The 25447-nt window shown below is 38.4% G+C and overlaps 1 protein-coding gene across 4 annotated transcripts in view; it reads right to left on the bottom strand.

The window, feature by feature from the left end:
- PAM (peptidylglycine alpha-amidating monooxygenase) overlaps nt 1–25447 on the bottom strand; it is a 405645-nt gene that overhangs the window by 333497 nt on the left and 46701 nt on the right. For all 4 annotated transcript variants that reach the window (XM_053701521.1, XM_053701518.1, XM_053701520.1 and 1 more), the window contains exon 4: nt 723–780. In XM_053701521.1, the coding sequence (XP_053557496.1) occupies nt 723–780 (58 nt within the window). The remainder of the gene's footprint in view (nt 1–722; nt 781–25447) is intronic.

The raw sequence follows: 25447 nt of genomic DNA, 5'->3' as shown, positions 1-25447 counted from the left end.
AAGGACAGCTCAAATACTACAAATTCTCCAGTACTTTGGTCAAGTTTTTCTCTGAAATTCCCAGTAGCAAAGGGGTTAATTTATTATTTATTTTTCCATTTAAATACACCAATCAGCAAGCGCTACTCGTGGTGCTGAACCAAAAATTAGAAAGTTGCTTAACATTGCCTGCTCTATCTGAATCATAAAAGAAAAAATGTGGGTTTCATATCCCTTTAACTAAATAAAACTAGCAGTAGACCAATTATGAATCCACTAGCTGTTGATAATAAAGAAAAGTGAACACTTGCCACCCCTGCACTGATGACAAATACATTTAATGGTCTGCCTTACTCCATTATGACAACTCTCTTTTCCAGTTTGGATGATATCTTGCTCATCCCAGATTGCAAGCTTCAGAACCATCAAGCAGATAAACTGCCTGTTCAGTGGAGCAGAATTAAGTGTCAGCCAGTGACAGAACGCCAATATCTTACAAATGGGACTACTTGGTTATGCCTGCCACTGAAATCTGCATGCAGCTCACTAACTGATATTATTCATAAAGCCCCTAGATACATTTTGTTATTATGACTCTAAGTAGCTTTTTCTGCTAGTTTGTTTCTGCATTAGAAAAGATAAATGCCTGTTAGGAACTCTGTGACAGAAGATTAACTTTATGATTTTGTAAAGAAAATGGTAAGGCTGAAAAATGACTAGCTTTATTCTCTGTAAATACATACCTACATAGGCTTCATCATCCGCTGGCAGACGGTACGACTTGCAGAAATAGGTGTCAGACTGAAAAATAAATGAGTTATTCTCAGCGGAAAATAATCAATTTTGCTTCTACTCATTTAACAAAAAAACATTTGACATAATTAAACAAAGGACATTACCATCTAAATTAAAGACAACCTAGCTTCATATATATATCATCTTCAAGTTATATTAAGAGGAAATTTTTAAAATATAGGTATAAGCCAAATCATTGCAGTCAGTGATATTTTTGCCATCAATCAACAACATATTAATGATACAGAAAATTATTTTGCATAATATTGTGGTAGAACATGCATCTTGTCTTTACAATGGATTCTAGTTTTGGGATACAGAATAGATAACATCACTTACATAAATATTCCAGTTCTGTTTCTAGTTTTTTTTTGTTTGTTTTTTTTAGAAGAAGAAGTAGTTTATTATTTTAAAAATGATTTTTTTTAATTTCAACAGGACTAAAATTAAAAAAAAAAAATCTGATACAAAAAGGGGCATACCAATATAAGGAGCAATGCACTATTTGGAGCAATGCACTTGTCATTGGCTCACCATGTGTTCAGCTAGGTTCCCAGTAGTGCATTTCTGCTCTGGGGCTGATATTTTCTATGCAGGTTTTAAAGCACATTATATGCAAGAAATACTGCAAAAAAAAAAAAACATGCTTTACTTTCTTTTAGCAGTTTAATATCCCTTAAACTTGACATTTCAACAACATATAGAATGTTCCATTATTGCAAGTGATACATTATTGCAATATACTGTACATTCATTATTTATGTTGCTGAATTTAGCTGTAAAATACACTACAAATGGTGCTTGTTTCACTTTCTCCCAGTGAGGTTTGGGTTAATACTTTTAGGTAATTTATGCAAGCTTTTGTTAACTTCACCCTCCCCCCTAAGATTCTTAGCAGTTACATGTTTGTAAAAGGTGGATTATCAGTTTTGCATCAACAATCATGATAGGAGAAGCATTCTTAACAATAGTAACTAAGTTGAATCAGTGCTAAACCACCTTAAAGGGAAAGAAAAAGGTCAGGCTTCCCCAGTCTCTCTCAACTACACATGTGCAAACAGAGTTTGTGTTATATCTGAATTTTAGATTGTGATTGGTTAGCAATGATTATTTTGTTCTGGGGACAAGGAAATCGGCTTAATGAATAAACATAAAACAATATACTCATTTAACAAAATAAAGATGCACATTTCATTGCACAATTATTCTAAGATATGAAGGTTCAAAATCATGTAGTTTACAATTTGTGTTTAGTGGTCCTTTAAAGCATAATTCAATAAAGTGGCATTACAAAACATAATCAACAAATTCATAATAAAACAGTGCAATAACATTTAGGGCCAGATCTGAAGTTCTCTGCTCAGATGAGATGATCTAAAATGATTCCCCAGCACCACAAGTTCTCAAGATTCTAGCAAGTCATATTTTGTTATATGTATCTAAAGGGCGTTCTCTGCATCTCTGGATGTGAAGGAGAGACAAGCCCAGTGCAATATAGCACTGCGTTACATGAGAGCATTGTTACATTTACACTTTGTATTTTAAATTACGTTGCTTTCTAATTTGTATTAAATGCAGTAGTGTATTTAGGATTGTGACTAAAAAAATTTCAAATAATTCTTAGAAAGTTTCTGTGTAAATTTAACAAATTAGGATACTATTTGGTATATTTCTGTGTATCTTTTATTAATTACATTGCATTTCACATTACTTTGTTTTGTAAAATAAACTGATGGTTTCAGAAAGTGGAAGGGGCAGGGGAGTTCCCTGAGCTGAACAAAGGAATTCCCAGGGTATACCTGAATCTTTTTCACAGCTCTCATGATGTTCTCTAACAATTTTACACCTGCGTGCCTCACAGGTTTGTCTCGCCAGGTGTATGCAGGAAAGTGGTGAAGTTTGTTTAAAATTTACACTTCTTTGATTGTCAGAGAAAAATGGTACTAAACTAGTTGCAAATGCAAGTTATATTGTAGTGAAAAAGATGTAACTTTCATTTGTTTTTGCAAATTAAGATTTTATATCAGTGACAGGTGATTGCCCGATAACTTCACTCTTTAAAAAAGGGAAATTTTACACTAGATTTTTATTTGCATAAATGTTTTGTAGATGATCCATTTATATAGCCCATCTGGTTTTTTTTTACAATGTATAGCTTTACTTATTTTTTAAATAACCTTATTTTCAGACTCCTAACCAAGCCTCAAAGTATCAGATGTATACGTTCGTTTACAGAATACTGCTGGCTTCTGTTTGTCTCTTTCTTTTCATATGAAGGGAAGGGGGGGAGGGGAGGGGAGAGTCTTCTCTTCCTGATTTCCCAGCCCCTTTCACTGGGTATCCCAGTCTAACCCCATCAACAGTGCTAAACTGGGAGCTTCTAAGTAAGTGTTTAAAAGGTTTTATACTGGATTTTTAGATTAGTATATGTGAATATTCTTTATAGTAGTGTATTACATGCAGTTATATGAAAATTGGTGTACACTATCCCTTTAAGTTAGAGAATTTTTGATCAACGAGCCCTTGGACTGAATTTCCTTTTCCCTACACCCTGTATCATGTGACAGCCATCAGCCAATCATAAAATGTGTATACATATATACAGTGAACCCTTACACATACTCACATGCAGTTGGTATCTCAAAATGTGTGCATATTAAAAAAAAGACTACAAACATTTTGATAATGAAAGTTTGAAAGTTGTTTAAAAATTGTTGCTCTATCTGAATCACAAAAGTTTAGTTTTGACTTAAAGGGACAGTCTAGTTCAAAATAAACTTTCATGATTCAGATAGGGCATGTATTTTTAAACAATTTTCCAATTTACTATGATTCCCAATTTTGCTTTATTCTCTTAGTATTCTTAGTTGAAAGCTAAACCATGGAGGTTCATATGCTAAATTTGTAAGTCCTTGAAGGCCATCTCTTTTCTCAGGGCATTTTGACATTTTTCACCACTAGAGGATATATATATATATATATATATATATATATATATATATATATATATATATATATATATATATATATATATATATATATATATATATATATATATATATATATATATATATATATATATATATATATATATATATATATATATATATATATATATATATATATCACAGTGCTCATGCACATGGAGTTCCTATGAGCCAGCACTGATTGGCTAAAATGCATGTCTGTCAAAAGAACTGAAATAAGGGGACAATTTGCAGAGGCTTAGATACAAGATAATCACAGAGGTAAAACGTGTATTTATATAACTGTGTTGGTTATGCAAAACTAGGGAATGGGTAATAAAGGGATTATCTATCTTTTAAAACAATACAAATGCTGGTGTAGACTGTCCCTTTAAAAGGAACAGTAAACCCCTTCAGATTTTTATATAAAGTATTTAGTTATGCATAATGTAATTTACCTCTGAATAATTTTTAGAACATGAAAAGCACCCTGCTGATTTATCAAGCTATCACAGCTACATATATTCACCAATTGGATTTATCTGATAACAACTTTATACTATCTTTATGAGTGATTGGCCTTGTTGTCTGTGGACTAAAAGCCCAGATTGATTCCTCCAAATAAGGATAAATAATGGGTGGAGTTTGGCTATGGAAAAATAATTGCAGTCAAGATGTTAATTTGAATTAAAAACATTAAGAATTGGCCGATATGTTATTCTATAGTAACAACATAAATGCCTTGTAATTACAAGGCATTCACTGTCCCCTTAAGCACATAATAAATATACTTGAGTGCACTTTGAGTTTGTTCGGCCAAAACTTTAAGCTTCAGGATTCCTCACTCTTGCTTCATATTCAGTGATTGTAACGAGCACTATAACAGGAAATCTGCTAACCAATAAAGGGCATACAGAGCACAGTGCAATAAGCCTTTCACTGAACATAAAGGATCAGGAGAAAGAAAAAAAAAACGAAGTTTCCCAACCATGCACTCCTTTCCATATTCCAACATTTTCTGTTTACAAATAACAAGTTAAAATGGATATGGTGGGTGTTGTCCACATTGTGTCATTTAAATCACATTTGTATATAAAATGTTGACTTAGGGTTCATTTCCATTGAGCCGTAAAAACTGGAGCCGCAAGCTACCGATGTTGCAGACAACTTAAATTAGTTTATAGCTCCATTTTAATACCAGGTTTCCATTAAAATATTTTGCGCATTGCGTGCAGTCGCTCTTTTGTGTATGTGTAAGTAAAAGTTGTGTTAACGCTTCTGATTTCTTCAAAAATCGCACCATAACAAGTTAGTTGCTATGGTAACCCGACCTTACACTATAAAAGATTACCTCTAAAGAGAAACAAAAACAAAGATCACTTATTTATAATACATGTTTTAACTATAAGCAAATACTACTTTTGATTATAAATTACCAGGGCTTTTTTTGTGGGGGTACTCACATACCAACGTGCGTTAAATTTAATTGCACTCAAGCAATCGCTTTTACTTTCAACTTATAATACAAGCTCTACATCCGCGGTGTGCAAACAGTTGCGATAAACCCGATATCAGTATTGCGTAACCATAAACAGACTCATGTTCCTTTAAAAGGTTTAACATTACGTGCTATATCTGAATCATGAGTTAAATTTTAACTTTACTTTTAGAAAATGTAAAGGTGGGTTAAAACGGATTATTGTTTTTAATTTAAAATCAAAACAAATCTGTGTATATATACACCAGTTATTTTTTGTTTAGTTGTCCATGCACTCAACGTATTTGGGGGAAAGCAGAGTTCACATTTGCATTTCTTTTGACTATTCACTAAATGCAGAGTTATTCCCCATAAACATTATTTCTCAAAGGGCTCACCAGCTACTACAAGACAAAATAAATCAAACATTCTCTTCCTATGACCTTTTAAATCTTAACCATTTATCACACAAAATGAAAAATAAAACTGCAGAAAATCAATGTATACGTCCATCCCATAGCAATGCAACATTAAATTGGATGGTTATAACAAGATGGTTTCTTGCAAAGAACAAACATTTTATTAGATTTCTGATGACCAAGTATTTTTTAACTCATATTTATATTGCCTTTTGTGTATTGTCAAGCTAATGAGTTTTACAGCAACCTACTATAATGGTGTATATTAACATTTAGTCAGGAACAACTCAAAGTTAAATTTAAAAATCGGACAAATTATAATCACGGTTTCATACAGAGCATACAAATTAAAAGGGATATTGAACAGCTAATAAAAGCTAGGATATAATGATATAGTCAAACAAACATTAGCTCAAAAATAGTATGTACATATTTTTAAAATTATATTAGTTTAAATATTCAAGTTTTACAATTTAGGGCTAGATTATAAGTGGCACGCTGTTAGCGCACGCAATATTGAAATATTGTGCCGGTGTTACCTTGTGCACATACATGTTGAAAGTAAACATGACTGCACAAGCTCGTTGAGTTATCGCGACTAAAGTTCTCGAGCAAAGGGTTAGGGCTAAATAAAATTTGCACCAAAGATTTGCTTTTGCCTGCACACATTTTACTTTCGCTCTCGCACCAGCACGTGGTTAGCGTGCGTTAGTTTACTTCTGGCAGTGTTTGTGAGCAAGCGAAAGCACTAAATAGTACGCCACTTGTAATTTGGCCCTTAGTTTCTATAGAGTACTTTCATTTTTATAAAGTACTGGGCAATACCATTATGAAAGCAAGGTTTCTTTTTCTAGCTCTTCTGTTGCAGACAATTGAATACTCTCCCGTCCCCTTCTCTCTCCTCATAACCTTCTTCTCTCCTCCTCTTTTGTTACCTCGTCACATTCCCGTCTACAAGACTTTTCCAGGCGGCCCCTATTTTGTGGAACTCTCTGCCTCACTCCACAAGACTCTCCCCTAGTTTTCAAACACCCAAGTGCTCCTTAAAGACTCAGGGATGCATACAATATACACTAACATTTTCTTATCTTAGTTCCTCTCCTCCTTTAGCATATCAGCCACGAGCCCAGCTGCTTTGTAGATCACCTTCATGAAACTCTTGGCAGGGCCCTCTATCCCTTTTTCTTCCATAAATGTTAACTTGTATATTAGACCCATGTTTATAGAGCTGCAGAATCTGTTTGCGCTCTACAAATAACCGATACTGATAATAAGAATAATAATAAGGGACGGATATTACAAAACAAAAATGGAACGTGCAAACTAGGCTAACAGGGTTTTCAGACATCCATTGTTTGCACTCTTTTATTGACTTTTTTTTTTTTTAAATATATTTACCTAATTGTCCTGAGCAGAAGACACAGAGAAGGGGAACCTAGCATTCATAATAGCAGTACCCATAAATAACTACACATAATATAACATTTTATATCTCAAAGTGTTAAATGTCCCTTTAACGCTAAACAAAATATTTAAAAAGTTAATGAGCATATAAAAGGAAAAGGGCATTAAATAATCATCCTCTATTCAAAAGTCATATAAATAAGAATTGTATTATTTAGAAGGTACTTTTCTCTTACTCAGAGATTGTACAGTAATTTTTTCTCTGCTTTAAATGTGTTCCCAGGATGTTTTACAGGTGGATTGAAATTGCTTATAAATAGATCCTTTAAATTTATTTTGTCATTTAAAATAACTTATGCTGGTTTAAACCACCACCAGTACTGAAAATATTTTTGGTATTCTCTACAGTAAAACTACATAAACAAAGGACAGCAAGCAAGTTCCAAGTGTGGAAGGGGTGTGTGTGGAGGAGATAGGGGGAAAAAAATTCTGTTTCAATTGGCCTTTCTGTAGAGACAAGGAGTTAAGAAAAGTATGCTTTAGTGTTAAAGGGACACTGAACCCAAAATTTTTTCATTTGTAATTCAGAAAGAGCATGCAATTTTAAGCAACTTTCTAATTTACTCCTATTATCAATTTTTCTTCGTTCTCTTGCTATCATTATTTGAAAAAGAAGGCATCTAATTTTTTTTTGGTTTCAGTACTCTGGACAGCACTTTTTTTATTGGTGGATGAATTTATCCACCAATCAGCAAGGACAACCCAGGTTGTTCACCAAAAATGGGCCGGCATCTAAACTTACATTCTAGCATTTCAAATAAAGATACCAAGATAATGAAGAAAATTTGATAATAGGAGTAAATTCGAAATTTGCTTAAAATTTCATGCTCAATCTGAATCACGAAATGTAATTTTTGGGTACAGTGTCCCTTTAAGGTTAAGATAAGATTAGGAGGTCAGGTATTTCTGCATGCTCAGCCCATATATACGGGAATGCTCTTGATTCAATCAGCTAAAACACCTATTTTGAATACACAAATAAGGAGCAATTTTTCATGCAATGTGTACCCTGTAGTGCAGCTACTATAACAATTTACTGGGAATACATTAAAGGGAAACTACTTTTACTGTACAATGTTCTTTTAACCTAAGGTCTTAGCTGCTAATTGCCAACTGATAATTGGCAGCTGAGAATAAAAGCAATTATTACCTATAGGCTAACTTTGCTCCTTTCATATTTATATTCAATACAACGTATTCTGTGTTTTGAGGTAAACATTACTGTTGCATTTCTTAATGATTTTCAACAGTTTTACTTCTTACTTGTATTTCTTGATACAATTAATAGCAGGATTATTTCAATATGCATTATATTTCTGGCTCCAAAATTGTAAATGTCCCCAGTGAAAAGCCATAAAGCTTATAATTCTGCATGAAAATAGTTCACAATATTTAGTTAAAAATGGTTTTGAGAAACACGTACTGCTCCAACAAGACACAATGGGAAATGTAACACAGGCAACGGAAGGAACAATTTAGATTAAATAAAAGAACAAAATGTTTTCCATCCAGAAAAAAAAAAATGAATACAGTAAAACAATGAGAAAACCAGGGATTTGTTTATTTCTTCTTCTTTAACAAAAAACTGCTGTTGGTAAAGTCAGATATTGGGTAATCCTAGGATTACCCGGGTAAAACTGACATTACCCAAGCGGCTGTGAGTAAAGCCCGATGTATGATCATAAATCCCCTCAGAGTGTGGAGTAACCGCATCAAAACATTTATAGCATGCACTATAATTCCCCAATCTTCACAATTTTATTACCTCCGCCTGAGGGGAATTCACTTGGGGTGGATGCTAGAGGATCAGCAGGGCGTCTTCCTTGAACCACTCCAGGCAGAAGCAAAAAATAAATAAAAAACAGAATTTATGCTTACCTGATAAATTACTTTCTCCAACGGTGTGTCCGGTCCACGGCGTCATCCATAACTTGTGGGAATATTCTCTTCCCCAACAGGAAATGGCAAAGAGCACAGCAAAAGCTGTCCATATAGTCCCTCCTAGGCTCCGCCCACCCCAGTCATTCGACCGACGGACAGGAGAAAAATAGGAGAAACCATAAGGTGCCGTGGTGACTGTAGTTAAAGAAAGAAATTCATCAAACCTGATTAAAAAACCAGGGCGGGCCGTGGACCGGACACACCGTTGGAGAAAGTAATTTATCAGGTAAGCATAAATTCTGTTTTCTCCAACATTGGTGTGTCCGGTCCACGGCGTCATCCATAACTTGTGGGAACCAATACCAAAGCTTTAGGACACGGATGAAGGGAGGGAGCCAATCAGGTTACCTAAACAGAAGGCACCACGGCTTGCAAAACCTGTCTCCCAAAAATAGCCTCCGAAGAAGCAAAAGTATCAAATTTGTAGAATTTGGCAAAAGTGTGCAGGGAAGACCAAGTCGCTGCCTTACATATCTGATCAACAGAAGCCTCGTTCTTGAAGGCCCATGTGGAAGCCACAGCCCTAGTAGAGTGAGCTGTGATGCGTTCGGGAGGCTGCCGTCCGGCAGTCTCGTAAGCCAATCGGATGATGCTTTTCAGCCAAAAGGAAAGAGGTAGCAGTAGCTTTTTGACCTCTCCTCTTGCCAGAATAAACGACAAACAGAGAAGACGTTTGTCTGAAATCCTTTGTTGCTTCTAAATAGAACTTTAAAGCACGAACTACATCTAAATTGTGTAACAAACGTTCCTTCTTTGAAACTGGATTCGGACACAAAGAAGGCACAACTATTTCCTGGTTAATATTCTTGTTGGAAACAACCTTTGGAAGGAAACCAGGTTTAGTACGTAAAACAACCTTATCTGAATGGAACACCAGATAGGGCGGATTACACTGCAGAGCAGATAACTCAGAAACTCTTCTAGCAGAAGAAATAGCAACCAAAAACAGAACTTTCCAAGATAACATCTTGATATCTATGGAATGTAGAGGTTCAAACGGAACCCCTTGAAGAACTGAAAGAACTAAATTCAGACTGCAGGGAGGAGTCAAAGGTCTGTAAACAGGCTTGATCCTCACCAAAGCCTGAACAAAAGCTTGAACATCAGGCACAGCTTCCAGTCGTTTGTGTAACAAGACAGATAAAGCAGAAATCTGTCCCTTTAGAGAACTCGCTGATAATCCTTTATCCAAACCTTCTTGGAGAAAGGAAAGGATCCTAGGAATTTTGATCTTACTCCATGAGAATCCCTTGGATTCACACCAACAGATATATCTTTTCCATATTTTATGGTAAATTTTTCTAGTTACAGGTTTTCTGGCTTGTACCAGAGTATCTATTACAGAATCCGAAAACCCACGCTTAGATAAAATCAAGTGTTCAATTTCCAAGCCGTTAGCTGGAGGAAAACTAGATTTGGATGTTCGAATGGACCCTGTACTAGAAGATCCTGTCTCAAAGGTAGCTTCCATGGTGGAGCCGATGACATTCACCAGGTCTGCATACCAAGTCCTGCGTGGCCACGCAGGAGCTATCAAGATCACCGAGGCCCTCTCCTGCTTGATCCTGGCTACCAGCCTGGGAATGAGAGGAAACGGTGGGAACACATAAGCTAGGTTGAAGGTCCAAGGCGCTACTAATGCATCCACTAGAGTCGGCTTGGGATCCCTGGATCTGGACCCGTAGCAAGGAACCTTGAAGTTCTGACGAGCGCCATCAGATCCATGTCTGGAATGCCCCATAATTGAGTCAACTGGGCAAATATCTCCGGGTGGAGTTCCCACTCCCCCGGATGGAATGTCTGATGACTCAAATAATCCGCCTCCCAGATTTCCATTTCTGGGATGTGGATCGCAGATAGGTGGCAGGAGTGATCCTCCGCCCATTTTATGATTTTGGTCACTTCTCTCATCGCCAGGGAACTCCTTGTTCCCCCCTGATGGTTGATGTAAGCAACAGTCGTCATGTTGTCTGATTGGAATCTTATGAATCTGGCCTTTGCTAGTTGAGGCCAAGCCCTGAGAGTATTGAATATCGCTCTTAGTTCCAGAATGTTTATCGGGAGAAGAGACTCTTCCCGAGACCATAGACCCTGAGCTTTCAGGGAGTCCCAGACCGCGCCCCAGACCACTAGACTGGCGTCGGCCGTGACGATGACCCACTCTGGACTGCGGAAGCTCATTCCCTGGGACAGGTGATCCTGGGTTAGCCACCAACGGAGTGAGTCTCTGGTCTTCTGATCTACTTGAATCACTGGAGACAAGTCTGTATAGTCCCCATTCCACTGTTTCAGCATGCACAGTTGTAATGGTCTTAGATGAATTCGCGCAAAAGGAACTATGTCCATTGCTGCAACCATCAACCCTACTACTTCCATGCACTGAGCTATGGAAGGTCGTGGAACAGAGTGAAGAACTTGACAAGCGTTTAGAAGTTTCGACTTTGACATCGGTCAGGAAAATCTTCATTTCTAAAGAATCTATTATTGTCCCCAAGAAAGGAACTCTTGTCGACGGAGACAGGGAACTTTTTTCTATGTTCACTTTCCATCCGTGAGATCTGAGAAAGGCCAGAACGAAGTCTGTGTGAGCCTTTGCTTTTCGAAAGAGACGACGCTTGTATCAGAATGTCGTCCAAGTAAGGTGCCACTGCAATGCCCCTTGGTCTTAGAACCGCTAGAAGGGACCCGAGTACCTTTGTGAAAATCCTTGGAGCAGTGGCTAGCCCGAATGGGAGAGCCACAAACTGGTAATGTTTGTCCAGAAAGGCGAACCTTAGGAACTGATGATGATCTTTGTGGATAGGAATATGTAGATACGCATCCTTTAGATCCACGGTAGTCATAAATTGACCCTCCTGGATTGTAGGTAAAATCGTTCGAATGGTTTCCATTTTGAACGATGGCACTCTGAGAAATTTGTTTAGGAACTTTAAATCCAGAATTGGTCTGAAAGTTCCCTCTTTTTTGGGAACCACAGATTTGAGTAAAACCCCATTCCTTGTTCCACGGTTGGAACTGGGTGTATCACTCCCATTTTTAACAGGTCTTCTACACAATGTAAGAATGCCTGTCTCTTTATTTGGTTTGAGGATAAGTGAGACATGTGGAACCTTCCCCTTGGGGGTAGTTCCTTGAATTCCAGAAGATAACCCTGAGAAACTATTTCTAGTGCCCAGGGATCCTGAACATCTCTTGCCCAAGCCTGAGCGAAGAGAGAGAGAGTCTGCCCCCTACTAGATCCGGTCCCGGATCGGGGGCTACTCCTTCATGCTGTCTTGTTAGCAGCAGCAGGTTTCTTGGCCTGCTTACCCTTGTTCCAGCCTTGCATTGGTTTCCATGCTGGTTTGGTTTGCGAAGCATTACCCTCTTGTCTAGAGGCTGCAGAGTTGGAGGCCGGTCCGTTCCTGAAATTGCGAAAGGAACGAAAATTAGACTTATTCTTGGCCTTGAAAGGCCTATCTTGTGGGAGGGCGTGGCCCTTACCCGCAGTGATGTCTGAGATAATCTCTTTCAATTCTGGCCCAAAAAGGGTTTTACCCTTGAAAGGGATATTAAGCAATTTTGTCTTGGAAGATACATCCGCTGACCAAGACTTTAGCCAGAGCGCTCTGCGCGCCACAATTGCAAACCCTGAATTTTTCGCCGCTAATTTAGCTAACTGCAAAGCGGCATCTAAAATAAAGGAATTAGCTAACTTAAGTGCGTGAATTCTGTCCATAACCTCCTCATACGGAGTCTCTCTACTGAGCGACTTTTCTAGTTCCTCGAACCAGAACCACGCTGCTGTAGTGACAGGAATAATGCACGAAATAGGTTGCAGGAGGTAACCTTGCTGTACAAATATCTTTTTAAGCAAACCCTCCAATTTTTTATCCATAGGATCTTTGAAAGCACAATTATCCTCGATAGGAATAGTAGTGCGCTTGGCTAGTGTAGAAACTGCCCCCTCGACCTTAGGCACTGTCTGCCATAAGTTCTTTCTGGGGTCGACCATAGGAAATAATTTCTTAAATATAGGAGGGGGAACAAAAGGTATGCCGGGCTTCTCCCACTCCTTATTCACTATGTCCGCCACCCGCTTGGGTATAGGAAAAGCGGCGGGGTGCACCGGAACCTCTAGGAACTTGTCCATCTTGCACAATTTTTCTGGAATGACCAGGTTGTCACAATCATCCAGAGTAGATAGCACCTCCTTAAGCAGTGCGCGGAGATGCTCTAATTTAAATGTCACAACATCAGGTTCTGCCTGTTGAGAAATTCTACCTGAATCTGAAATTTCTCCATCTGACAAAACCTCCCTCACGGCCCCTTCAGATTGGTGTGAGGGTATGACAGAGCAATTATCAGCGCCCTCCTGCTCTACAGTGTTTAAAACAGAGCAATCGCGCTTTCTCTGATATGCAGGCATTTTGGATAAAATATTTGCTATGGAGTTATCCATTACTGCCGTCAATTGTTGCATAGTAATAAGCATTGGCGCGCTAGAAGTACTAGGGGCCTCCTGCGTGGGCAAAACTGGGGTAGACACAGAAGGAGATGATGTAGAACTATGTCTACTCCCTTCATCAGATGAATCATCTTGGGCAACTTTACTATCTGTGGCAGTACTGTCCTTACTTTGTTTGGACGCTATGGCACAATTATCACACAATTTTGAAGGGGGAGACACATTGGCTTCCATACATACAGAACATAGCTTATCTGAAGGCACAGACATGTTAAACAGGCTTAAACTTGTCAATAAAGTACAAAAACCGTTTTTAAACAAAACCGTTACTGTCTCTTTAAATTTTAAACAGTGCACACTTTATTACTGAATATGTGAAAAACTATGAAGGAATTGTTCAAATTTAACCAAATTTTCACCACAGTGTCTTAAAGCATTCAAAGCATTGCACCCTAAATTTGAGACCTTTAACCCTTAAAATGAAGAAACCAGAGCCGGTTAAAGTTTTAACCCCTCTACAGTCCCAGCTACAGCCTTTGCTGCGACTTTACCAAACCCAGGGGGTATACGATACCAAATGAAGCCTTCTAGGAACCTTTTCAAATACTTTCAGACCCATACACATGCAGCTGCATGTCCTGCTTTCAAAAGAAACTGTGCAGTAATGGCGCGAAAATGAGGCTAAGCCTACTATTGGCCATTATAGCTCTGTTTGGAAAGATACTAGGTTATTTAGGAGAGATGGCTTGCATTTGGATGCTAAAGGAACAGAGTATCTGGGAGAGGAGTTCAAATACTTTATTAGAAATCATTTAAACTAATAAAGGGGGGTAGCATTAATATATCCACCTGCCCCCCACAGCATGCCAAAACTGTTAGTCCAAGTAACAATTCTAGAAATTCTAGTAGAAAAATTCTTCGTGCCATGAGCACAAATGCTCGCAGCTTAGGAAATAAATTACCTGAACTCATTTCAATAATGACTAGGGACAACTTGGATTTGGTAGCTATAACAGAAACATGGTACAATGATTTGCATGACTGGGACATAGTCATACCTGGATACAGGTTATTTAAAAAGAACAGAGTAGGAAAAAAAAGGTGGAGGAGTTGCTTTGTATGTAAATGAAAATATAAAGGTTACTGAAATTGTAGGAACAAATGATGAGGTGGAAAGTATTTGGGTGACTTTGGAAATTGGAGATAAAAATGTTTTTAGAATAGGGGTTGTATATAGGCCTCCATTGCAGGATGAAAAACTGGACAATCTGTTATTAGATGAAATAACCAAAATGACCATGAAGGGTAAGGTTATAGTACTGGGGGACTTTAATTTGCCAGATATAGACTGGAAGATTCCTTCTGCTAGATCGGCTAGAAGCAGGTATATTCTTGAATCTCTGCTAGGGGAAATCACTTGAACAATTAAAGGAACCAACTCGTAAGGAAGCTATATTAGATCTAATACTTACAAACAGTGATACAGTTTCAGATGTGTCTGTAGGTGAGAACTTAGGATCCAGTGATCATCAATCTGTTTGGTTTAGTATTCATGTTCAGGAACTGTCCACCAAGACTAAAACAAAAGTTTTAGACTTTAGGACGGCAGATTTTTCATTAATGGGAGAATACCTAAAAAACTATTTAAAGGGGAAAACTCTTATTACAGGGGTTCAAGAACAGTGGGAATTTGTGAAAGGTGCCATTTTAGATGCAACCGCACACTGTATTAGACATGTCTGTAAAAGAAAGCGGAAACCAATTTAGTTTTCCAAAGAAGTAGCACATGCTGTAAAGACAAAAAAGATAGCTTATAAAAATTACAGACACACACAAGCAGATGATGATATGAAAATATGGAGACTCCAACAAAAAAAAGACTAAGCCGTTAATTAGGAAGGTTAAAGCTCATGCAGAAGAGAAGATAGCACAGTCAGTAAAACATGGGGACAAAACATTCTTTAGATATATCAGTGAAAGAAGAAAAAATAAGGTAGGAATAGTAAAATTGAAATCAGTTGATGGTAGAATAATAGAAGGAGATAAGCAGATTGCAGACTGTCTCAATGATTACTTCTGTTCTGTTTTCACTAAAGATTGTGAAGATACAATGTCTACATTAAGGGATGCTACGCAAAATAGAAACAAGCTTAACAGTAATCTTTTTACAGAGGATGAGGTTTTGTTAGCATTATCAAAAATAAATGTTACAAAGGCAGTGGGTCCTGATAATATTCATCCAAGGGTTTTAAAAGAACTTCGATCAGTGCTAACTGTCCCATTAACTGATCTGTTTAATCAGTCACTATTAACAGGAGCTGTCCCAGATGATTGGAAAATAGCAAATGTAATACCTCTTAATAAAAAGGGCAGTAGAGAAGAATCTGGCAACTACAGGCCAGTTAGTTTAACTTCAGTAGTAGGGAAATTAATGGAAAGCCTCTTAAAAAAGAATTATGACTTACATAAAGACAAACAATTTAGAGGACCAAAATCAGCATGGTTTTACTTCAGGGAGATCATGTCAGACTAATCTAATTGACTTCTTTGATTATGTAACAAAAGTATTAGACAAGGGAGGAGCAGTTGATGTAGCATATCTAGATTTCAGCAAAGCATTTGACACCGTCCCACACAATAAACTTATTCACAAACTATATCTCCTTGGTCTAGATTCAAAAATTGTGAACTGGGTGGAATGCTGGCTTAAGGACAGAAAACAAAGTGTCTTAGTAAATGGAGTTCATTCAGCAGAGGGGGCTGTTACTAGTGGTGTTCCTCAGGGGTCAGTTCTGGGGCCTGTTTTGTTTAACATATTTATCTGCGATATCAGCAAAGGGCTACAGGGGAAAGTATGTCTCTTTGCAGATGATACAAAAATTTGCAACAGAGTGGATGTTCCAGGGGGGGTAGACCAAATGAGAAGTGATATACAACAATTGGAGGATTGGACAAACGACTGGGATCTAAAGTTTAACACAGCAAAGTGTAAAATAATGCATTTAGGGAAGAAAAATCCAAATGTTAATTACAGACTCAATGACACTTTACTGACTGTTACAGATGAGGAACAGGACTTGGGAATTATTATTTCAGATGATTTAAAACTTAGTAAACAATGTAGTAATGCAGCGAGTAAGGCTAGCAGAATGCTTGGATGTATTGGTAGAGGTATTTGCAGCAGAAATAGTAAGGTTCTTATGCCACTTTATAGATCATTAGTTAGGCCTCATCTTGAGTATTGTGTGCAGTTCTGGAGACCATATCTTCAGAAGGATATTAACAAACTTGAATCTGTGCAAAGGAGGGCTACCAAAATGGTACATGGTCTAAAAAATAAAAAAAAACTTACCAGGATAGGCTCAATGACCTAAATATGTATAGCTTAGAGGAGAGAAGGGAAAGAGGTGATATGATAGCAACTTTCAAGTACATTAAAGGGTTTATTAAAACTGAGGCTGTGGGTATTTTACATAAAATGGAAAATTCAAGAACAAGGGGTCATGAGCTCAAGCTAAAGGGTAGTAGATTCAGGAGTAATTTGAGGAAGCACTTCTTTACAGAAAGAGTGATTGATTTATGGAATAAACTTCCTCAAGAGGTAGTAGCAACAAACACTGTGGGGGACTTTAAAAATGCATGGGACAAGCATAGGGCTATCCTACGAACTAGATAAGTTTATACTGTTAGGTAAGGTCGGGCAGACTTGCTGGGCCTATGGCTCTTATCTGCCGTCAATATCTATGTTTCTATGTTTCTACAGGGAAGGCCCTTCCTGACTGAAAAGGTGTCTAAACCAGTGCCTGACGTTAAAAAACGTTCCCCAAATTTTATAAGTGTGAATATCAACATCAATCTTTATAAAAGGCCCAAATAAAGCAATCGATCTTGCCCATAAAAATGTCTACCAGTTTTATAGCCCACATTCAGCCCTTTATTCTGTTTGATTAAGAAAATGGCTTACCGGTCCCCATGAGGGGAATGACAGCCTTCCAGCATTACACAGTCTTGTTAGAAAAATGTCTAGTCATACCTTAAGCAGAAAAGTCTGCTAACTGTTTCCCCCAACTGAAGTTATTTCATCTCAACAGTCCTATGTGGAAACAGCAAACGATTTTAGTTACTGCTGCTAAAATCATATTCCTCTCACAAACAGAACTCTACATCCTTTTCTGTTTCAGAGTAAATAGTACATACCAGCACTATTTTAAAATAACAAACTCTTGATAGTAGAATAAAAAACTACAACTAATCACCACATACTCTTCACCATCTCCGTGGAGATGTTGCCTGTGCAACGGCAAAGAGAATGACTGGTGTGGGCGGAGCCTAGGAGGGACTATATGGACAGCTTTTGCTGTGCTCTTTGCCATTTCCTGTTGGGGAAGAGAATATTCCCACAAGTTATGGATGACGCCGTGGACCGGACACACCAATGTTGGAGAAATATAGTGTAGATGGGGGAATTACAGTAAATCAGGCTTTACCCACAGCCACTTGGGTAATATTATATTAATTTTTCCAACATACAAGCAAACCTAAACAAAACAAAACAAAACAAAAACAAAACAAAAACACCTTTTGGTAATGATATAATGTGGGCTTACAGCAAAAGGCTTTGCTACAACAATGTACTGGTATAAACTTTGTGGTGTAACAAGCAGTCCCTTTAAATATTGAGGGCTTTAGGATATAAACTACAACTGCAGGTCTGTCATGTGGCTTCTATGTTGCATGTTGGAAACTCTAAGGGTCTGATATTTTTTAAAGGGCCGAGACTTCTTAGAATATCTTGCCTGAGCGGCGAGGTTTTGAATATTAGGCCCTGAATAAGATATAGGAGAAAGACTGCATTTTTAAACAATTTTTACTAATCAACTGAAACAGAACCAAAATAGTACACTTTACTCTAAAAAGAAACTAAAAAATAAATAAAAATATTAATGCTAAAGTTTAAACTCCAAATCCAATGTTAAAAAGCATTAAAAAAAAAAATCTGAAATTCCACCATAGCATATATTAGAATTTAATAAAATATATGGGGTGAGGAAGTTTAATTGTTGAATTTCTATGCTTTTTTATATTTGCTTAGGAACTTAAATGCTTTTTTGGCCATTAAATTCTAATTGTTTTCAGTGAAAACACCACTGCAGGTATTCATTGTTCTTCAGGCTTCTGGCAGTTGTTTGCTTCAATTGAGAATGCGCAGAATAAGGCAATTTTAACCATTTAGCTATAGCAATCATTGCAGAAAAAAAAAAAAACCCAACCATCTACTAAACAATAAAATGTATTTCAATGCAAATGTAATACATATTGGTGCAGTGCATCGTTTTTCCCTGTAGGTAATTTTTTTGATTTTTCTCTTTATATAGAAAACAGAATTTATGTTTACCTGATAAATTTCTTTCTCCTACGGTGTATCCGGTCCACGGCTTCATCCTTACTTGTGGGATATTCTCAATCCCTACAGGAAGTGGCAAAGACGGCACACAGCAAGAGCTGTCCATATAGCTCCCCTCAGGCTCCGCCCCCCCAGTCATTCGACCGACGGTTAGGAGAAAAAGGAGAACCATAGGGTGCAGTGGTGACTGTAGTTTACAAAAAATACATTTAAACTGACCAAAATGCCAGGGCGGGCCGTGGACCGGATACATCGTAGGAGAAAGAAATTTATCAGGTAAACATAAATTCTGTTTTCTCCTACATTGGTGTATCCGGTCCACGGCTTCATCCTTACTTGTGGGAACCAATACCAAAGCTTTAGGACACGGATGAAGGGAGGGAACAAGTCGGGTAACCTAAACGGAAGGCACCACTGCTTGTAAAACCTTTCTCCCAAAAATAGCCTCCGAAGAAGCAAAAAGTATAGAATTTGTAAAAATTTGGAAAATGTATGCAGTGAAGACCAAGTCGCTGCCTTACAGATCTGTTCAACAGAAGCCTCATTCTTGAAAGCCCATATGGAAGCCACAGCTCTAATAGAGTGAGCTGTAATTCATTCAGGGGGCTGCCTTCCAGCAGTCTCATAAGCCAACCGGATGATGCTCTTCAGCCAGAAGGACAGAGAGGTCGCAGTCGCCTTTTGACCTCTCCTCTTGCCAGAATAGACGACAAACAAGGACGATGTTTGTCTGAAGTCTTTAGTTGCTTTTAGATAGAACTTTGTTGCACAATCTGGATGTGGTTCGTGCTTTAGACGTTCCTTGTTAGAAACTGGATTAGGACACAGAGAAGGAACAACTATTTCCTGGTTAATATTCTTATTGGAAACCACTTTTGGAAGAAAACCAGGTTTGGTATGTAAATCGACCTTATCTGTATGGATGAAAGGTCTATCCTGTGGGAGGGCATGGCCCTTTCCCCCAGTGATATCTGAAATAATTTCTTTCAACTCTGGCCCGAATAGGGTCTTACCCTTGAAAGGAATATTAAGCAATTTTGTTTTGGACGACACGTCCGCCGACCACGATTTTAGCCAAAGCGCTCTACGCGCCACTATTGCGAAACCAGAATTTTTCGCCGCTAATTTAGCTAACTGAAAAGCGGCATCTGTAATGAAAGAATTAGCCAACTTCAGGGCATGAATTCTATCCATAACTTCATCATAAGAAGTCTCCTTCTGGAGCGAGTTTTCTAATTCCTCAAACGAAAAAGCAGCTGCAGTGGTTACAGGAATAATGCAAGAAATTGGTTGAAGAAAACCTTGTTGAACAAAAATTTTCTTAAGTAAACCTAATTTTTTATCCATAGGATCTTTGAAAGCGCAACTGTCTTCTATTGGTATAGTCGTGCGCTTAGCTAGCGTTGAAACTGCCCCCTCTACCTTAGGGACATAAAAATGCTGAGAGAGAATTATCCATTACTGCCGCTAACTGTTGCATAGTAATCGCAATTGGTGCGCTAGATGTACTGTGCATCGCTTGCGCGGGCATAGCTGGTGTTGACACAGAAGGAGAGGATAGCGAGCTATCTTCACTACCTTCAGCTAAAGAATCATCTTGGGCTATATCTTTAAGTGTGATTGTACGGTCCTTATGGACGCTATGGCACACTTCACACACAAATTTAATGGGGGAACCACCTTGGCCTTTGGACATACAGAACATAAGCTATCTGAAGGATCAGACATGTTTGACAGACTTAAACAGAACTTCAATGCAATAAAAATAATTTTTGACAAAAACGTTACTGTCTCTTTAAATAATAAGAGTGCACACTTTATTACTGAAACATCAAAAAACCATCAAATAAACATCCGATTTTAATGAAATTTTCACCAGTGTGTCTTAATGCTTTGAAAAGATTGCACACAAATTTTCAGACCAATTAACCCCTTAATGCCCAAACCGGAGCTAATAACAGTTATTAACCGGTTAACACGCTACAGTACTATGCCACAGCTTCTCACAGTGGCCTTTACCTTCCTTACGGATTATTTTAGTAGGAAATAAGCCTCTCTGGAGCCTTTTCTGATGCCTCTGGGCTCCCCACATGAAGCTGCATGACCTGCCTATGCAAAACAACTGCGCAATTGAGGCGCGAAAATGAGGCCTCCTCCCTCTTCATTCCAGAGTGGAGGGGCCTTTCTGACTAGCTAAGGTGTCCAAATAAGTGCCAGGCGCAAATTAAACCCCAAAAGTGTTTTAAAGTCTGAAAAAACACCTTAATTATAGTGAAAAACATGCTAAAAAGCAATCGATTTTTAAGCCCACAATAGTGTCAACCAGCAAAGAGCCCTTAATATAAGCCATCATATTTTATACAGAGTCTAAGAAAAAATGGCTTACCTATCCCAGAGGGAATTTCTGACAGTGTTCTAGCATTACATGGTCTTGTTAGAAAAATGACTGATCATAACTGAAGCAGTTAAGCCTGCAAATCGTCCCCCCAACTCTGATGTTCTCTGGTTTCAACAGTCCTGCGTGGGAACAGCAATGGATTTTAGTTACTGGTGCTAAAATCATATTCCTCATCACTTTCAGCTGCAGAGTAAATAGTACAAGCCGGCACTATTTTAAAATAAACTCTTGATAGAAGAAATAAAAAACTACAACTAACACCACATACTCTTTACCACCTCCGTGGAGATGCTACTAGTTAGAGCGGCAAAGAGAATGACTGGGAGGGCGGAGCCTGAGGGGAGCTATATGGACAGCTCTTGCTGTGTGCTCTCTTTGCCACTTCCTGTAGGGATTGAGAATATCCCACAAGTAAGGATGAAGCCGTGGACCGGATACACCAATGTAGGAGAAAGGAACATTTTTTAACATTCAACAATTGTCACTGTGCCCACAGTGGTACAGTTTTAATAAATTTGTTTATCCAATCTAACATTACCACCTGAAAAACAATGTTTAACATTGAACAGTCTGGTGAAATTAAACTATAGCTGCACTGTATATTTAAAAACTGTTCTATAATGAAGATTTTTAATATTTAATTTTCCATGGCTGAGCAGAGAATATTTCTTAATTGTATTTCTATTTTGGTAATAATCAACCAGTTCCAGGAGAAAATAGACCCTAGATGCAGGTATTATCATCAAGTTTCCTAGAATGTAGAAGGGTATATAACCTAGCAGTCACGCACCTGAGTCCCTGAAAGGGCTAGTTGTGGGAGGTTTAAAAAACCCTCTCTCATTAAAAAGCACAGGAGTTGTCCATTTGCCAAATAATTGCCAATTTCATTGGTTCTATTTTGGTCCTTTTGACAGTACATTTCCCATTGTTGTGTTTAAAATGGTCCCTAGAACCCAGAGGACCACAGTGGCAGCTAGTATACAGGAAACTGCATTTTCTTTCTTCGTGATCAAAACACTGTATCGCTCCAACCAAGAGGAAGGAGCTAAAACCGGTGTAGTTTCAGCGTGGACTACATGAATGCGCAAACATTGTTCAAAGAAAGGTAAAAAGGTGTAGTTAAGCGTCCCAAATTTGGAAGGTACCACAACTGGCCGTGGGGGGGGGGGGGGTGGACCATGGATAGGTTCCCAGCAGCAATTGCGGTGCCCGGGAACGATATTGGAACAGTGCATTGTAGCGCATGGGAATTATATTGGAAGAGCGATCTGTTCCACGGTTCCCCCAACTCACGTTATCTTTCTGAAGTAATTCCCACAGGAAAGTGTATGTTGTTTCGGAAGTAATTCCCACTGTAAAAATATTAAATTTTTAGGTAAATGTGGAGTTGATCGCTCTGTTCCAATATCGTTCCCGGGTGCCGCAACCGCCGCTGGGAACCTATCCATGCCCCCCTTTCTACAATTGCTTATTTTTATCTGGATTTGCCATTAAACTTTGATGTTTTAAGAATAGCACGCTGTATGCCTTTGTTTGATCATATGACTTACGATTTCTTTCTTCCACTGCTATCTAAAGGGGCATATGACGACTTATTTGAAAATTGGTAATTCCCTCTTTCATGTGAGGGGTATTTTGTATATAAGTGTTGTATGCTCTCCTTTAGAGATATGGCTTTCTGTGGCGCCTCTGCTCCCTATGCAATAAATACATTGGAAAAGGGGGACTCACCACATTGTATATTGGAGTCTTATATCCCTCTGTGTTTTATGGGGAAGTGCTGGCTTTAAAATTGTCCCCTTCAAAACCATATAAAGGTGTGTGCTTTCACCTGAAAACTAGAGGGGGTGTGACACCTCATTTAAAAAGAGTGGAATTCCCCTCTTTCACATTAGGTGTCTTATACCTATCTAAATTAACCAGAGAAAGAAATAGGCACCCGCTGCCCACCACTAGAAATTACTTTAGTGGGGTAGGTGTTCACCATTCCTACAGCAGACTCCTTTCATATGAGCATTCTCTTTTCCCTGTGTGGCTGAGGATTGAGATTTTAGAGTGCTAACCCCAAATTACAGATTCAGTAACAAAGAAATCTCTTGTTTATTGGTCACTGTAACATCACGCACACAGAGGGGTAAGTGAGAGAATGGTGTTAGTCCCATCCTCAGCTCACAATGGGGAAGGAAACTGCAGTTCACAGCTGCAATGCAGGGGGGGTCACTAGAGTCTGCATCAGAATGTAACCCTCCCAGAACACATTGTCGTCTTCCTCTGCACTGAGCCCTGAGTATGGAACACAAGGACCATTTATCAAATCATGGATGGACAAGGTTCCCTACTATACTTTATATGTCCACTACCCCCCTCCTACTCTTGTGCGAGAACAGGGCATGAATGAGTTCAGGGAGTTTGAACTCTGCTTCCTATGAGGTGATGCACAGGCAAAGAAGCAGCGGTCGGATGACCACCACTAACTAACTTGTGGCTGGCTCAACCTTCTCTACAAGGTCTTTTTAAAGCAGCTTCCACTGCTTGATAAATGGAGCCCAATATGTCAATTAAGGGGTTAAATGTAATAAGGAGTCGTCTACGGTGTTGGCATATAAGATTTATATGATTTGGCTTAAATACAGTGTTAAAAAGAGAGAATACAATTTAAACAACTTTCAAATTTACTTCCATTATTTAATTTGCTTCCTTCTCTTGTTATCCTTTGCTGAAAGGTTTATCTAGGCAAGCTCAGGAGCAGCATAGAACCTAGGTTCTAGCTGTTGATTGGTATTGGTGTGTGTGTGTATATATATATATATATATATATATATATATATATATATATATATATATATATATATATATATATATATATATATATATATATATATACACACATAACATAATTAATGCTTACCTGATAAATGTATTTCTCTTGTAGTGTATCCAGTCCACGGCCCGCCCTGTCCTTTTAAGGCAATTAAGCTACAAAGGACACTACAAGAGAAATAAATTTATCAGGTAAGCATAAATTATGTTTTCTCTTGTTAAGTGTATCCAGTCCACGGATCATCCATTACTTGTGGGATACCAATACCAAAGCTAAAGTACACAGATGATGGGAGGGACAAGGCAGGAACTTAAACGGAAGGAACCACTGCCTGTAGAACCTGTCTCCCAAAAACAGCCTCCAAAGAAGCAAAAGTGTCAAATTTGTAAAATTTTGAAAAGGTGTGAAGCGAAGACCAAGTCGCAGCCTTGCAAATCTGTTCAACAGAGGCCTCATTTTTAAAGGCCCAGGTGGAAGCCACAGCTCTAGTAGAATGAGCTGTAATCCTTTCAGGGGGCTGCTGTCCAGCAGTCTCATAGGCTAAGCGTATTATGCTCCGAAGCCAAAAGGAAAGAGAGGTTGCCGAAGCTTTTTGACCTCTCCTCTGTCCAGAGTAAACGACAAACAGGGCAAATGTTTGACGAAAATCTTTAGTAGCCTGTAAGTAAAACTTCAAGGCACGGACTACGTCCAGATTATGCAAAAGACGTTCCTTCTTTGAAGAAGGATTAGGACACAATGATGGAACAACAATCTCTTGATTGATATTCCTGTTAGAAGCCACCTTAGGTAAAAACCCAGGTTAGGTACGCAGAACTACCTTGTCTGAATGAAAAATCAGATAAGGAGAATCACAATGTAAGGCAGATAACTCAGACTCTTCGAGCCGAGGAAATAGATATCAAAAACAGAACTTTCCAAGATAAATGTTTAATATCAATGGAATGAAGGGGTTCATATGGAACTCCCTGAAGAACTTTAAGAACCAAGTTTAAGCTCCACGGGGGAGCAACAGTTTTAAACACAGGCTTAATCCTAACCAAAGCCTGACAAAATGCCTGGACGTCTGGAACTTCTGCCAGACGCTTGTGCAAAAGAATAGACAGAGCAGAGATCTGTCCTTTTAAAGAACTAGCTGATAAGCCTTTGTCCAAACCCTCTTGGAGAAAGGACAATATCCTAGGAATCCTAACCTTACTCCATGAGTAACTCTTGGATTCACACCAATAAAGATATTTACGCCATATCTTATGGTAGATCTTCCTGGTGACAGGCTTCCGAGCCTGTATTAAGGTATCAATGACGGACTCGGAGAAGCCACGCCTTGATAGAATCA

This window comes from Bombina bombina, chromosome 2 (assembly GCF_027579735.1).
Source record: "Bombina bombina isolate aBomBom1 chromosome 2, aBomBom1.pri, whole genome shotgun sequence".
In the NCBI taxonomy this organism is placed as follows: domain Eukaryota; kingdom Metazoa; phylum Chordata; class Amphibia; order Anura; family Bombinatoridae; genus Bombina; species Bombina bombina.
Note: the sequence above shows the minus strand (reverse complement) of the source record. Positions and strands in the feature narration are given on the sequence as shown.